This window comes from Zosterops lateralis (genome assembly GCF_965231275.1).
Source record: "Zosterops lateralis genome assembly, chromosome: 13".
NCBI classification, from domain to species: Eukaryota; Metazoa; Chordata; class Aves; order Passeriformes; family Zosteropidae; genus Zosterops; species Zosterops lateralis.
Window position 1 is genome coordinate 14,636,319 of NC_139773.1, and position 15,990 is coordinate 14,652,308.

The 15,990-nt window shown below is 40.0% G+C and overlaps 1 protein-coding gene and 1 long non-coding RNA gene across 8 annotated transcripts in view; both read left to right on the top strand.

The window, feature by feature from the left end:
• The window catches only part of LOC310914731, a 30,482-nt gene extending 21,813 nt beyond the window's left edge, over positions 1–8,669 (top strand). For all 5 annotated transcript variants that reach the window (XR_014591083.1, XR_014591084.1, XR_014591085.1 and 2 more), the window contains exons 4-5: positions 2,854–2,914; positions 8,275–8,669. This is a non-coding gene — a long non-coding RNA (uncharacterized lncRNA). The remainder of the gene's footprint in view (positions 1–2,853; positions 2,915–8,274) is intronic.
• Positions 8,670–10,721: 2,052 nt separating this feature from the next.
• The window catches only part of CHD2 (chromodomain helicase DNA binding protein 2), a 54,458-nt gene continuing 49,189 nt past the window's right edge, over positions 10,722–15,990 (top strand). The window contains exons 1-2 of one of the 3 annotated variants that reach the window (XM_083871097.1): positions 10,722–11,441; positions 11,773–11,906. In XM_083871097.1, coding sequence (XP_083727223.1) covers positions 11,845–11,906 — 62 coding nt within the window. In that variant the 5' untranslated portion in view covers positions 10,722–11,441; positions 11,773–11,844. The remainder of the gene's footprint in view (positions 11,442–11,772; positions 11,907–15,990) is intronic. The other 2 variants (XM_083871096.1, XM_083871098.1) reach the window with 2 other exon arrangements.

Genomic DNA, 15,990 nt, shown 5'->3' on the forward strand with positions numbered 1-15,990 from the left:
AAAAATCACAAATACTGCACCATCTATTCTGATGAGGGCAAGACCAGCCTGGGTCACACAAGTCTGATAATAGTGATGGGATTGAACCTGTCAGACTCAACTTACATTCCTCATACTAAATTCTGAAATGTCTGAATTTGCAATTTCTAACTGACCTGCTCTTAAAAAAAAAAAAAAAAAGTAGAAAAGTAAAAATTAAAAAACACAGCCCTCAAGAGCAGATCTTGGCTGACCTGAGCATTTTATGATAAATATGAAATTGAGCACTTTGATCTTAACAGTCTTGCATCTTCCCAGTATTGTCCTGATGCTGATTGTGCTGAATAGTCATTACAATAAAAAAAACTCTTAACTGTCCCTTTTGTGAGCTCTTTGGAGCTGCCTTTTCTTGCAAGAAGAGCTTGTTTTCATCTAACAGGGGCTTCACCTGTGGGTTAAGTAGACCTCAGTGGGTTAGATGCACACTGCTGGGACTCGAGGGGAGTTCCAGGTTTATGGCTACGCTACAGCGTGCTCGTGAGAATTGAGGGGGTCAGGAGGATCTCTCATTTTATGTCCAGACCTTTTCAGCTGAGGAAGCTGTTCCTCTCTGGGGATACGAGCCCATATAAAGTGTTCTCAGAGAATAGATTTTGGTAGCATTGACAGTGTACATGGAAACACGTTGGTGTAATAATACACGTCGTCTTTGCCAAAATAATTTGTTAATCAAATAATAAATACAAGAGAAAACATGATATCAGGTGATAGCTTTGGGGTGTCTGAGCTCACCTCTTGCTGTAAGAGGAGATGCACTGTGTGATGGTCAGTGCCAGCCTTTGGGGGAAGGAGCCATGGGCCCCTGATGCCCGGCACGTTTTGTGGGGCGTAAGCTGTACTGTACTTCAGGTGTTTGTAATTTTAAAACAAAAATAAGCTATAGCTATTAGATTACCTAGAAAATTTAATTCATGTTTGTTTTTAAGTAGGGGATGGATTTTTTTAATCACCCAGGCTACAACAATTACAGCAAATAGTCTGATTAAAAGATTTTGACATTAGATACAGGAAATACTGCTGTTACCATGAAAGATTTTTTTTTTTTTCAGCCGAGACTTGTATTTCTGGTTTCTGGCTTGTGGCATAAACCTGCAGCTTTGGTGATTTATACTGTAGTTTAAGAGTGAATTTGTTTTGGATGTTAATATTAAAAACTCGTAATACAGGGGTATATTCTATAATAGTGAAAAAATAACTCATGTGAATGAAAAGTAATATATTATCAACATCCTCATGTTGTTTTTACAAAATTGTTTGGTTCATCCACTCACTTCAAGAAGAGAAGTGTCACTACTACTGTGTGATACCACTCTGACAAATAAAAGATGCCTTTTGCACAAGTGTGCTGAGGTCAGAAGAGCAAAACTCCGGTGGAGTCTTCGTAACACTGTCATTAGAGGAAGGTGCTTTGTGGTAATAATCATATTAAATACCCTCATTAAAGTTTTGGTCAAGCTACCCTAGCTGTGTGCTTGCTCTAGAACTAAAGAAAACAACAACCAACTTGAAACAATGATGGATGTGTAGCTGTGCCATGAATTATTAAAAGTGGCTGAGAGCTGTAAGCAGAGTCTTCCAGTCATTAACTTTACCTGTCTTCATATATTAGATTGTAATTTCTAAACGGCCTTTTTTTAATGAAATTATGCAAAGGGCCTGAGTAACTGTTTCCCTGGTTCATATTTCATGCCTTGGATCACTGGTGGCTGCCTCGTGCCTGATCAGAGTCCAGCAGCCATGTTGTGTTTCTTCCGAAATGGTGGATGGGCACTTCATGGAACTTCTGTGCTTCTGTTTAATTGCAGCTGCTTGTACATGTTCAAATAAATTTTAAAATACTATTAATACATTTTTAAACCTCTAAATTTCACATGAATTAGAATATTTTACATACTTCTGCCAGTCTACTGCTATTTTTTTTGTTACTTCCCCTTTTAAAGGCTTTTTCCGTAATAAAGTTTCAAGTAAATTACATCAACAAATTACAGTCCTGTTCATCCCATCTTTCTTTCTACACATCTGAGTAGCTGTCAAATGGAAGGGAAGGATTTACAGGATTGCACATTACGCTGTCACTGGACAGATTCATTAATTTTTATGTATTTGAGGCTATATTTCAATATAAGTAGATTCTGAGAGATTATGAGATAAGTCATTTGCTTATATGTGTCAGGAAGATAAACTTGAATGGCTTGTTTTGTGTAGTTGAAATTTACAGTAAAAAGAGGGTTCATGAGTTGCTTTAGAGCTTTAGGTCTGTAATCTTGCTACCTTTGCTTAAGGTAACTGTGAATAAGAAAATATTGATAGAGCGTTTTCAAAGTCATATTTCCACATTTGGACCTTGCCCATACATGAGTAACTTTGAGATAAAGTAGATAATTTGTTCCACGTAAATGTCTTACATAATTGCCCTGCATCCAGCTGATACCTCCTCTCAATAAAAAGAGCTTTTTATTTTCTATTGTGAAGGGCAAGTCAGTTTGCTTAAGCATGCTTCCACTTGATGCCTGATTGATCTTTTTCAAAAACTTCAAAGACTGTATTTTTTGTTGTTTTTTTTCTCAATGAATTTGTGGACTGGGTCTGAATTTCTTGCATTGTCTGCAGGTTCTTTAATAACAGGTTCCTTAGTGATACTTTAATTTTTTTAAATAAAAATAACTTACGTGGGAATGCTTGGGTGTTTTGTTTGGTTTTGTGTATTTTTATAATAAAAGCTAATGCTTGGTCTTGCAGACCTTAAAGTTTATATCTACTTTATTTTTTAATTTATTTTAATTCAAGTGTTTTAATATCCCATTTTCCCTACAGATTTGTTGAGGAATTGATTTACTCACTGTAAGCAAAATAGCTGCCCTTGGTTGAAGCACTGGTAAGTTTTTATTCCTAAAAACATTTACTTTCTAGCTTTAAAAAAAACCCAGCAAGCACACATGGCTCTAATGTTGAAGTAGCTGAAGGGTTTGGCTGAGTACATTGTGCAGGTCCTCAGTGTGTGGCCACGTGTGAATGTGTGTTTGGGAAAAGCTCAGTGAAAGGGCCCCAGGACCATCCTGCCGGCTCTGGGGAAGGGAGCAGTCCTTGGGTGGGGCTCTCTCCCTGCCCGGCTGCCGAGAGATTTCACATCTGATTGAGTGCTGGCAGCTTCCCTGAATTGACTCCAGATTTCACTGAGAACTTTGAGATCATAGTTTTGCTTGTTCAGAGGGGTTTTTGGTATGTAGATGTCTGTCTCTAGAGAGGCACTACACACAATTTGGATGACAAATGGTATGGAAAGTATAGCAGGAAGAACTTGGCATACAGGCATCTCGTGTTGTCCTTACGCTTCTCAGAATCGTTGAGAGCCTTTGAGCAGACAGTTAGTGTCTCCTGTTCTGCAATTGTTCTGTTTCTGTTCTTCATTCATAAAGCTCTAGCTTTGCACAAAATGATAAATGCCAGTACAGTTTCCTGTATGTTTTTTTAATTAAAGTGCTAGCTGATAGACTTGAAATCATTCCTCATATAGTCAAAACATAAAATTGGCAGGCTTGAGTAGGTAAATTAATTCAGTTTGATACTGGATGAACATAGGGACAGAATTCTTTCCCATTTCCTTAACTAAAAGGAATTTGGTCTTGACCTTCTGTTGTCTCTGGCACATTTTGTGACTTTCTTGGGAGTTGCCTGTGGAAAGACTCAAGTTCTTTTGTCTTCCTCTGTGCTTAAAATTCAGACTCCTTGATTCTGCATATTTAATTAGGACACCCATTGCATTTTGTGTACACAGATTAACTTTTTTTTTTGTGGGAAGCTCTATTCCTGTAACACTGTGCTTTGGAATATATGCTTTTCTTGAAGAGACAGTTTCTTTCAATCTGACATGCTTACCTGAATGAGCAAGGCCTTCCTTAGGCTTCAGGTAGGTTGGAAAGATGTTCCAGAATCCAAATCCACTCATTTTAGTGGCTAGATGACAGTGAATTTTAGCTGTCCTGTGGCTGTGTTTGTTAGCAGAGCCATCCAGCAGCCACGGCCTTCTGCACCGCCTCAGGTGCTGGGAGAGAAGCTGGTTTTGTACTCCAAAGTCCTGTGCTTCTCTTCCTCTCCATGGTGTGGAGACTAATGTTGAGCCCTTCTGAAAAGGAATATGTGGGGATAAGGTGCAAACCTTGCCAGGGTATGTCAGTCTGGCCTCCTGCTTCTGGGTCCATTTCATTTTGGACCAGTTTTATCGTTTGAGTTTTCAGTCCTGAAGCAAAAGAAGTAGGAAAAGATTACCAAAGACTATATGGACTTTGAGGAATTAAGTTTTTAATGTGTGTACACAAACTCAGTTTTGATAAGTATTTAATCTCTTCTACTGTTGTGGTCTCTAAGTTTTATTACTTTATTCTTTCAGAAGTCTTAAGCTATTTTTCCCACTGCAGGTGTGTCGAACAGCATATCTCTTGGTATATTTCTTCTCCAGCTATTCCTCAAAGCTCTTCCTATGCTATCCGCTGATGCCTTCCTAGTCCCAGTCACCTGCTAGAATCTCTAAACATGTGACTTATGTGCCATTTTAATATTAATCTCCATGTGATTCCTACATCTTTCTGTGTGCATTTTTGTTTCTTCATTGGGTTATAAATTAGCTATTGTCAGATCTGGCTCTTTGAGTAGAACTTTTGGCTTTTCAGTTACACACTGAGTGATTCTTCCATCCTTTTCTGGTTTACAATCCTTACCTAAAGGGAAGAGGTGAACATGAAACCCTTAAATGACTTAATTGAAATAATTATCTACAAAAGAAGTTGCTTCAAAAAGCAATTGTGAAAGCATTCAAATGGATGGATCTTGAAAGTTCTGGTGTTGCATTCTCTGGTTAACATGGTGTTTAGTTGAAGCACTGATTTTTATTTTTAACTCTCTTTTTTAAGAGAAGAGAGAAAATACTCAAAACCATCAGGAACTTTATTAAAGTTGGCATACTTTGCTTAATGCAATAAAATTTATTATTTAAAAATAATGCCCACAAAAAGTGCATTTGTGAATAAAGCCACATCATATCTGGAATTAACCTTGAAATCTGAGAAACAGTCTTTCTTACCTAAAAATACCCAAACCTACATGAATTGTGCTTTTACTGCTCTGCTTAAGGAATGTCTAATGGTGGTAAAAGCAGATTTAGGACTGTCCAGAGCACTTAGTTCTTGCTAAAGATGGTACCCAATAACATAATGGATTTAGCTGCCAATAAAGGACACTTCTTTCCTCTGGTGTAAGAGTTACCAGGGATGTCGTTGAGAATAAAACCTTGCTTTAATGAAGAGTAAAAAAATTCAAAGAGTAAAACTTGAGGTTTGGGTTGCTCAGAACTTCATGCTGTCCATTCAGCTCCCTCTGTTGGAGTGAATTCCCTTTCCCAAGTAGGTCACCTTGTTTAAAGGTTTTAAGCCTCAGATTTCATTCTGGAATAGTTTGTAACTGTATTGGTGTCTTATGCCTGGGTGTTGTACATGTTTGGCTTCAGTCTCACACTTGAAGGAATGCAGGGTTACAGTGGACCTGAAATGGCTGAAGCCATGGGTTTGGCCATAAGGGATGTCTCTTATTGATGTGGTCTTTTAATACAGCAACAAAATAATTGCAAAAACTGAAGAGAAAAACTTTGTAAATTCAGATGTTTTGTAATTGTTGCCTTGAACCTTTAGGCAGGTTGGGAATGGATGGCATGGAGTGTTAACATGTTACCTATCAATGGTTTGAAGGAAACTTTGTCAGTATTAGAGGACTACCCAGGTCCCTGATTTATCTGACCAAAATACAGTGTTTGGAAACCAAACCAGTAACGAGTAGATAACAGATGCTTGAAAAATAGGTGGATGCCTAATTCATTTTACAGAAGGAATGGTAGACTCATGTCATCTAGAGAAAAAAAAAAAGGATTTTTCAGTATCTGCCTCAAATGTAGGATCACTGCATATGTCTTCATGGAGGAGTGTGTTTTCGTAATGTTATTGAAGTTTTTTAGTAAAATGTACCTTAATCATTAGTAAACAAATGCTGTGAAATCTTTTAAAGCAAATGTAAATTTCACAAGTGTAGAGGCTGCTATTAATATTTTGGCATCTTTTTGATGTATAATAACTTGGAGAACAAGGAGATGTTGTTAATTATAATACCTCCTCAGTTCTGTTTACTGCTAATTATTTTACGAGATTTAGAGAAGAGTTTAAGATGAACTACATGGGTTACTTGCAAAGTTCTTGGTCCAACCCAACGTAGGTGAACCTAGCAGGGAAATAGCTCTGAAATTGCTTCTGGCAGCTCCTGTGAGTGTCTGAGGCAGAGGGCTGACCCAACTGGAAAGAGCCTTATAAGGGTGACTAATATATAAATGAATTACCTTTTTCAGAGGTGGGGAAAGTTGATGTCAGTGATTAGATTTTTATATATTAAGCTTATTAAAAATAACTGAAAATTATTTTAATCGTCTTATTTATGGAGTTTCCATTGTATGCATGTTAGTACTCCTGAGTGTTTGATTGTGACAATAATGGACAACTTTGTGGTGGCTTTTTTCATCTTTTGATACTTCGGTCCAGGCTTTACCATGAAAAAATATTCAAAATTTTAATTCATTTTCAAATGCCTAAATAGATTTGAAATTAGTTTAGTGAGAGCTGGAATAAAAAGCAAACCAAACCCAAAGCAACCTCAAAACCAGCTTAGTGTGAGGGAAAATATTTTAAAATATTCAATACATTGTCTTAACTGAGGATGAGTTGAATGTTTGAAACAGAGCATTTCTTTAAACTTGAAAGTTCTGTTTCTGGAAACATGAGTGTTCTGGGGTTGAATACTCCTGCAGCTATGCACGTTTCACAGTGCAAAGTGAAATTACCAGATCCTGTATTCCACTTCCATGTGCAGTACTTTCCCATTGTATTTTAAACAAAGAATTCCATAGAACAGCATAAAGCAGGACACACTGGTACTTGAGAAAGTCAGACTTGGGGCTTGTTGCTTCCAGTGCCCTTTGCTTTGCTGTAACTGGTTATTTCGAGATGGGGCTGGGGACGCTGGGCTGCCGAGGCAGAGACCACTAGATGGCCCCACTGGTTTTTGCTGGGCTGTGGGTAATTTCAGCATCCCTTGTCAATCTGCCCGGGGTTATCAGGGAGCAGAGTGCTGGTGAACTTTGCTTTCAGACTAAAATGAGATTAAACCTATACATATTCAAAAAAATAAATTGATGCTGGAGTGCAGATACTCAAAATAATGAAGACCTTTTAAAACCCTTTTGCATGTCAGCCCTACAGTCAGCTTTGGTTTCAAAATGATGTTCTTGACACTTAGTAACTTCCTGTACCTAAGTTTTGCATGTGAGGAGGAGTAAGGTTTTACTTGAAGTAAATTGAGGTTATATTTCTTGGAAGAAGATAGGAAAATGGGAACATTGGTTTGTATTTATCCATGTGGATATTGTTTGCTCTCTTTGGTTTGTCACTCACCTGTGGGTTTGATTGCTGTTCCATGATGAGTGCAGTTGGAATATGGCTCAGGAGCCTTGCTGAAGGCAGCTAGAGTGACTTTTGACCATTTTCATCTGATTTCTGATGTGTCCTTTCCCACTAGTAACTAAACCAGTCATTCCATTTGCTTGTGTTTTTGCTGTTGCATTGTGCATCTTTTGTGAGCTGGAAAACTGGGTTAATGTTGGTTTTCTTATCCAGAATTCCAACAGATTAAGATGGTGGAATGTCTTGTGTCCAGTCACCATCTGTCTATAAGAAACCAATTTTCATTGGTTTTGATGGACCTTTGTCTTTGAAGAAAGGAACTTGAACAACACTTAAAATTTGGGCTTGTTATAAGAACCTTGGTGTTCTACTGAGCAAAGTCAGCTTCAGGGGATGGGCCAATGGAAATGGTGCAAGAGCAGATTTCTTAGATTTCCCACCACAGATTTCTCTAGTGGTTAAACACTGTGAAGAAATTTCAAAAGGAATTCATGGATCCTGAAAGGATTCTTGGACTTCTAATAATTTCTCACTTTTTTATAGTTTTGATTAAACTTTTATTTTTGATTCTTGAATTGATTATTTGACATTGTTTCTGATAAAAGATATTGTGGACTGTGTAGTATGGAATGAAGCATCATTTACATATTTAAATTATCTTCAAGGTACAGTAGTTGAATGTCTTAGTTTAAAAGCAATGATGTGTATTCCAACAGCATTTTTCTTCTAATTTTTCATAAAGAATCCATTGAGATGAAGAGTGTCAAAAGGAGTCTACGAATGAGACACCAAGATGGCAGTTCCACTGGGGATTGAGAGGTTGAGGAAATGGACTAATGCATGAGTGCTGGGATGTCTGTCCAAGAAAAGGATGTTAAAACGTGGACTCTCATGTTATTAAGCCAGAGAAGATCTGGGTTGTGATCATCCTATCAAAATGGACTTTGCATTTGAATTAATCAGTGACTGTCCTATGATGGATCTCTTTGAGGACTGGGTGGCTAAATTTTCTTTTTGGGTTGTGTTTGCATGACAAGCAAGTTAATTTGGTAAAATATCTGTTGCTACCCCTTTAGAGAAAATGTAATTTATAAAGTGACTTTAAATAAAAGGTTTTGGTTTATTTCGCACTTTGTGTTTGTCCTTTTTGGCTGAATATTTTTTATTGTGTTGATATTGAAGTGGGTTACACTTTTGGTTGCTATTAAACTGAGAAATACTTCAGCTAAGTGCTAAAGGCAAGGTAAAATTTTGTGCTATACTTGATATTAAATGTGGTTTTCATTTGCAAATTATGTTCACTTTACCATGACTTCCAATGAATTTTTATTCGCTGGCTTGTTCATTCAGGTGCTTAATAGTGGTTTTCAGAACTTGGCCTATTGTCAGGGTACTGCTGCTGAACTTTGTGAAGTTATTTTAAGATGGAATTGATACCAGTTGAAGGCTGAGAAAATATGACAATAAAGGAGTACTTGAATGTTTTGTGTAACTTTTTTAGGTATGTTCTTGGGTGTATGGGTACAGAAACTTTTCAGCAGATTTCCTGGACTACAGACTTCCTGAACAGTCTCTTTGGTCTTAAAATTGTTCCATGCAAGTGTCCAATCTGCTTCACTGCTCTTGCATGTAGCCTTAGTGTCATGATGCTGTGCCATGTGTTTGGTGAGAAAAAACTGAGTTATTTTTGATATTGCTACAGATGACATATTAACCTTTGCAAATGAATTTTTAAATGGTTCTAATATTCAAAGTCATGATTTCCTTACAGGTTTCTAGTAAATATTATAATTGAAACTGTAATAATTTATTTTCTACATGTTTCACCTGAAACTCAAAGTTGTCTTTGTTTGGTGTTGGTGGGCCATGATGATAAATCTGGTGCTGAGATAACCTTGAAATTATCTTTGAAAACCCCAACAAAATCCTGTTCATTGTCTATGTTTAACCATTTGCCTTGCTCAGACCTATTTGGAAATAGCCATTTTTGCCATGAGGAGTTGCTCATACCTGTTCCATCCCGCCATTTTGGTGGTACACACTTGCCCTGGTTTGGTTTTGCCATGTGTGTTATGGTGGAGTTGGATAGTGGGACCAACCTGAAGGGTTTCTCATTCAAATGAGTGGATTTCCTTAGTGTTTCCAAAAAAATGCTTGGAATGGTCTTGCATTGTGGTTTTTTAGTTCTTTCAAGTCAAGGTGCAAAGAGTCTTCTGTGAATAATTGGTGAAGTGGAACTTTTTAAAATGGCTTGTGGCATTGGAGAGTTGCTAATGAAACCCCTTGTGGAAAGAGGATAGATGGTTGTAGGAGATAAATGGCAGGTCTGTGGAGGAATTAAAGGGGATGATGTTGGTTCTACTGGTTGAAGCCAATGTTTTTGGGCTGTTGGGATGCTGTGTCGTGGATATTCCCATAGAACCCCAAACTAGCCCATTGCCCCTTTGTCCTCCAGTGGTCTCCCAGTGGCTGATGGCTCTGTCTTGTGATGCTTATGAATATGCAGGATGTCCTTGTGCTTTAAGGGGTTGGTTTTGGTCATGGAAGACAACTGGTGGTCATAATCAAGTGGTCAGGGGATCACCTGGATCACCTCCATTCCCTTGGTGGTACATCCTCTCAATTCCAGCATGTTGTGTTGGAGATGTCCAATGATTGATTTGCAATTCTGCACCTTGGCTGTTGTGCAGCTTTAAAATTAATTTGTTGTGTTAAAATCTGTAAATGACCATGAATGGGTTAAGAAAGTGCATTATAAATAATCTGTTTGATGGTGTTGGGCTGCCTTGACCGCAGTGCCTTGGTGTAGCCCATGGAAATGGCGAGGCTGTCGGGTTGGAGTTGTTGGGGGAACCACCAGGGAGGCGCTGTGGAGCTGAGGGCAATCTCAGCTCTGGGGGATTGGCTTGGGAGCAGCTGATGCTCCTGTTCTCCCCTGCCAGTGCCAGCACTGGGGGGCAGAGGGGACAGCTCTTGTCTGGGGATTCTGCCACCAAACTGGGGGGAAGCTGCCCCTTGGGTGGGGTGACCCGCAGGGTGGGCTCTTGCTGCCTGCATGGCTTTGAGCTCCACTTCCATGCCTTCAAAATGGCTTGTAACAGCACCACTTCCTGTCCAGGGAGGAAGTAATTTTAGCCCAGGCACTGAAATATTTAGCAAATCTTTAAAACAAAAGGCACAAATTCCATTTCTTTCTGGCTTCCAAAGGGTGTCTGAGCCACATGGGGTTAAGGTGCCCCTTGAGCTGGGGTAGTTGGAAGGAGCCAGGGCTGTGGGGTAGCAGGCACCCTTTAGGTGGAGGCTCTCTCTTTTTTTGGTAGAAATGAAGGGGTGGGTCTATGGTACATCACCTGAGTTGTGGGGTAAATGTAGAGAGTGTCAATCAAAGGCAGAGCTCAGAGCTGGGAAGGAGCTCTAGATGGCGGCTGTGCCTTAGAGAGAGCGCGCTCAGCTCCGTGCCTTCCCCAACACTTTACGCAACTTTCCCTAACTTTCAGGCAGCCTCAGGGGGCCCCCACAGCCCCTTGCCTCTCCTAGGCACTAATCGGGGGCCGAGCGGACCTTTTTCGGGCAGAAAAGCAGCTTTTGAGGGCTCCCTTTTCGTGCCTTGCTGGAAAGAAGAAGCCGTGGAGAGAGCCCAGGTCGTTGTTTTTCCAGCTTAGAAGCCATGGCGTACCTCCATTTTTGTGCGCTCTCCTAATGAGCTTTTTCCCCCGGACATTTTTGTACTAATTACCGCTTCTTTTGCTTTATCGGCAGCATATTTTTGGGATTAGGATATATATTTTTTTTTCATTTTCTGAAATTTGTATTTTATCGGTATAATTCTAAATATTTTGGATCTAATGTTTTTCCACTACCCGAAACTAATATCGACTTGGTCCTGGCGGCGGTGCATGGATCAGGTAGGTGAGCAATTAATAATAATAATTTTTAGATTTCTGCCGTTTTTAATACTTTGATTTTCGACCGATTTGTGCTGTATTGGGATGACGCAATAAGATACAGAGATTATTTGCATCCAGTATTACTTTGGGAAAGTTTGCAGGATGCTCCTCTCCTGTGTTTATTCTCGGATTTTTCTTGTAAAAATGATTATTTGTTTTAAATCTCCGGTTTGCCGTGTTGATCAGTGCTGTGTATTGTTATAACAATATCATTGCAGCGTCAGGACTTTGTTCCTGATAATGAAAGCCAGTGAAACGAACTGGGACCTTACCTTTCTTTCAACTTTTGACAGTAAATACCTGGGCACAGGACTTCAAAGCAAACAGACACCCCTGACCCCCTTTTAATATTTAAGAATAAAAAGATGATGAGAAATAAGGACAAAAGCCAAGGAGAGGAGGGTTCAGTCCACAGCAATGCATCGAGGTATGACCTATCAACTTTCTTTTTTTTTTTTTTTTTGTAAAACCTGTGAATACCCTGTTTACTTTGACAGCCTTGGGTTACTGTCAGTGCTTAATAGAAAACATTTTACTGATTTTGCTTCCTTTTTAAGGAATGACCTTGAGATTGTTAGCATGCCACACCCTAATTTTTTTTTGTAGCAATTTCTGAAACTTGTGTTGTGACTTAAGGGCCCATGTCCTAGGCAAAAGGTACTGTACCTTTATTCAGGGCAGCCCTTGCCCCTGTATGATGTTTTTCCAGCTTTTGAATTTCGGTTTTTAGGTTTTTTGTGCTGTGAAAAATGACCTTGTCGGTTTAGCCATTGCTGCATTGCACCATTTTACATACAAGGCAAATTTTTCTTTGAAGAATCTCAGAAGTCTAAACTTTAACTGAGGGCCATACAGAAGCCTGGTGTAGTAGTAAATTATAGTAAATAGGCACAAGAAAAAGTTACATGAATGAAAAAAAGCTTATTTTAAAATATAAACTGGAAAGTGCCTGTTTGTCGGATACCTCTTACTTCAAATTTTATTTGAGCTTGTAGAACTTTGATTCTGTGGAGGTATTTTAGAATATTTTTATACAATTTAACCAGACTATGTCCTGCTGGTGATGGCATTTTGTATCAAAAAATATACACTGGGACTGTGTTAACAAGAGACACCAAATGATTTGCTTGTTTTGTTTAACGTATTTTTGCTCAGAGTATATTTATTTACTTTTGTCAAGTAATGAGATTCTTTACGGATTTTTAGAAACTTAACCTTGATGTGGGAAAAGTATGAAATACTGAAAATGTTTGTTTGCTGGGGATGCAGAAGTACAATTACCAGATTGCTCATTTTGTATTTAAAAGGTCGATCTTCCAGAAATTAAAAATTAAACAATATGCGTTTTTTGGTTTTTTTAGTTTGTAAATATTACCGAGTTTTGCATTTTGTCAGTTTCAGTTGAATTTCAGCCTGTTTCTTTTTCTCTGGTGTTGTCTTCCTGCATTTTTAACCAACATTAATAAAAAAGAACTCTGAACTGTCTGTTGTATCACATGTGCTCTATGTGATGTTCAGGTGTTTGAATAGTATTCTTGATGTGTCCAGTATTTAACCTTCCTTAAGCACACAGACTTAAATTAGTGTGGGAATACATATATTATCAAATTACTGTAACCTTCTAGTATAAATTTGGATGGTATTCTGGGTGTATTAAAAATGCAGTCAAATTTTAAATTCTAAAGCAAATGTGGGTAAGATTGTTTAATTTGAAATGATTAGTAACTAATTTAGCCTCAGGGATTGTTGAAGCACTTAAACAGAGCTTTTCTAATAACGTAGTTTAAAAACACATCAGATTTTCATACTGTGCTTTCTTTACTGTAAATGCTGCACACAAAATATTTTGTAAAAAATCACTGTTTATAAAAATTATTTTTCAATTTATGTAAATTTTTATGCTTTTTTGAAGTGGAGATGATCAACAAGAGCAGCAATAGACATAATTTGTTGAGTAAATTGAAATTATTTTATCAGCGTTGGAAAGGAATTGGAGCTAAAATCTGAGCTGTGTAGCAGGAGTCCCACAGGGGGTTTTGTCCTTAGGGGTATGAGATTTGCATAGTGTCTCTGTGTGCTTTTGGGGTTTTCATTGAAAGGTTATTTATCATAATTGATCCATTTACATTTAACACCTGTTGTGTGAGGTTACCCTTCTCCCCCTTCACATCTTTTTTTTTTTTCTCAAAATAAACCTGCTGTGTTTGACACCAACATACCTGAAGTGTGGGAACAATCGAGCACAGGATATTTGCAAGTGAACCCTGTTGAGCTTATTTGTGAGCTGTGAGTCAGCTCAATGTCATAAAATGGGCTTTACTTCCTGAGGTTGACCTGAAGTAGGGGAAATGATTTCTAGGAAGTAAAGCCACCCCTTTGCTGTATTGTAACCCAGAAATGCACCGGTGTCTGCACTTCACATGCTGCTGAGACCAGACTGGGATCTGGGGAAGTACCTGAATGTGGAAGTGGCACAGTCCTGGTGGGAGCCCTGGGTGGTGGAGGAGGTGGATGTGGCCAGTGCCATCCACCTGGGCTGGAGAAGGGTGTTGGAGTGGAAGAAAATACAACCTCTTGCCCACCACTGTAGGGCCCTAACTGAGAAATTGACTCCCACCTCTCTAGTTCTAAGGAAATACAAAGGCCTGTGTGGAATAAACAAAAATGCCCAAGAATTGTCCCAAAGCAGATGATTATTCTTGGAGAGAGAGATGTTGTTAACTCTTTATAGTTTGTAAGCTGAGGGTTCTACTCCTTCCTTTCCAGGTGCCCAGGAACACCTGTCCTTTGTGTTTTGACAGTAAATGAACTTGGATCTGTGTGATTTCATGCAACTTTGCCCAACAGGGTGAAAGTTGCTCTGGGTCTGTTGCAGTTCCTGCTGACCTCCACCTGTGTGCCTGGGATTTGCATATTTGAACACAACCTGCTGCATTTTCTATCATCTTGTGTGCTGCATGCCTGAAAGGCAGGTGGTGTGCAGGGTACATCCATGGCCGGCCCTCATGGGAAGTGCAGAGGCCAGAGGCAGGCTGGGGCCCACCACTGAAGCCCAGGAGTGAATTTTGCAGGGATAGCAAGTAACAGGCATGGGATATGTAGTTTCCCTTTCCCTTGGCCTCTATCTGTTACAGTTGCTCTCCCACCTCAGAAATACCAGGCGTGGGAAGGGTTTGAGCTGCAGAGCCTTGCTGCCCTGCCAGGCTGGACAAGCCCTTGTGTCTGTATCCAGTTCTGGGCTTCTTTAGCATTAAAACATCCTTTTTTGGGGGAAAAATTGGCTGCAGTGGGTTAGCTGCCAGGCCGTTTTCTGTGCAGAGCTGGAGCTCGGAGGTCTGAAATGGCGTGTTTTTGCTCAGCAGCCACCTCCCAGCGCAGGGCTTTGCGCAGCACAACACCCTCGCCTGACGTGGCAGCCATTTTATGGAGATGTCGGTGCACACGAACCGGCGTTCGGCGGAGGGGGGAGAGGAGGAAACGATCCCGTTAAGCCGCACAAACCGCCCCCGGTGCGCGGTGCCGGGAGCAGGGGGCAGCCCGCCGTCGGTGGGGCAGCGGCGGGCCCGGCGCGGGCGGGCGGCGGCGGCCGGCGCTGTCACAAAATGGCTGTTCTTTGTGCCGCACCGCTCGGGCGCCGCGGGAAGCGGCCGCGGGGTTCAAAGGCCGCCCTGAGCCGGCCGCGCCGCCATTGGCTGCGCGCGCCGCGCGGGCCCCCGGGAGCGGCGGCCGCGGCCTCCCCCCCCCGCCCCGCTTCCGCTCATCTGCCGGGCGTGGGCTCGCACCGCTTTCATTCTGAGGGGTTTGCGTTTTAATAGTGCACGCTATTTTGAGAAGTCACTTGAAAAGAAGCAGGGCTATTTTTTGCTGCGGATTTTTTTTATTATTTTCTTTTTTAAACTTCAAAAGGAATTGTAGAATGCCATAGTATTCCCTGAACATCTGCCTCTTTCTCTTTTTTTCTTTCTTTATTTTTTTTTTAATTTTTTTTCATTTATTTTTCTTTTTTAGAGGAGTGGTACAGCTTTCAGTATCCTTAAACCACCAAAATTCACTTTTCGCTTTCAGTGTGCTTTTTACAACTGATTTTCTTTCAGCTGAGTAGAAACATTGAAAGCATTTTTTTAAATGCCTCAAACTGTGGGTTTCAAGTTTTTATCCAGGTGATGAGTTATTTTTTAGCTTTTGTGGCCATGTGCACGTGCCCAGGCTTTCAGTTTCGTTTGCACCCGCTGCATTCTTCAACAAGGAGTTTTTTTCTCCCTCCCTTTTAAAGCTTTTTAACCCTTGTGAAACTGCCCGGAGCCTTTTTTGCAAAGGAAAAATGCTTGATCAGTGCGGGACACAAAAGAAATAATGTGCAAGGAATTCAGATGAATCGTGATGTAATCCGTGTGCAGCACAAAGGAGATTGTTCTTGTTTTGCTTTGTTACTTCTGTTTCACATTACCCTTGTGAAGGAAGTGTCTCATCTAATTACGCATGCACAATCCTGAGGCTTTCAGCTCCTCTGT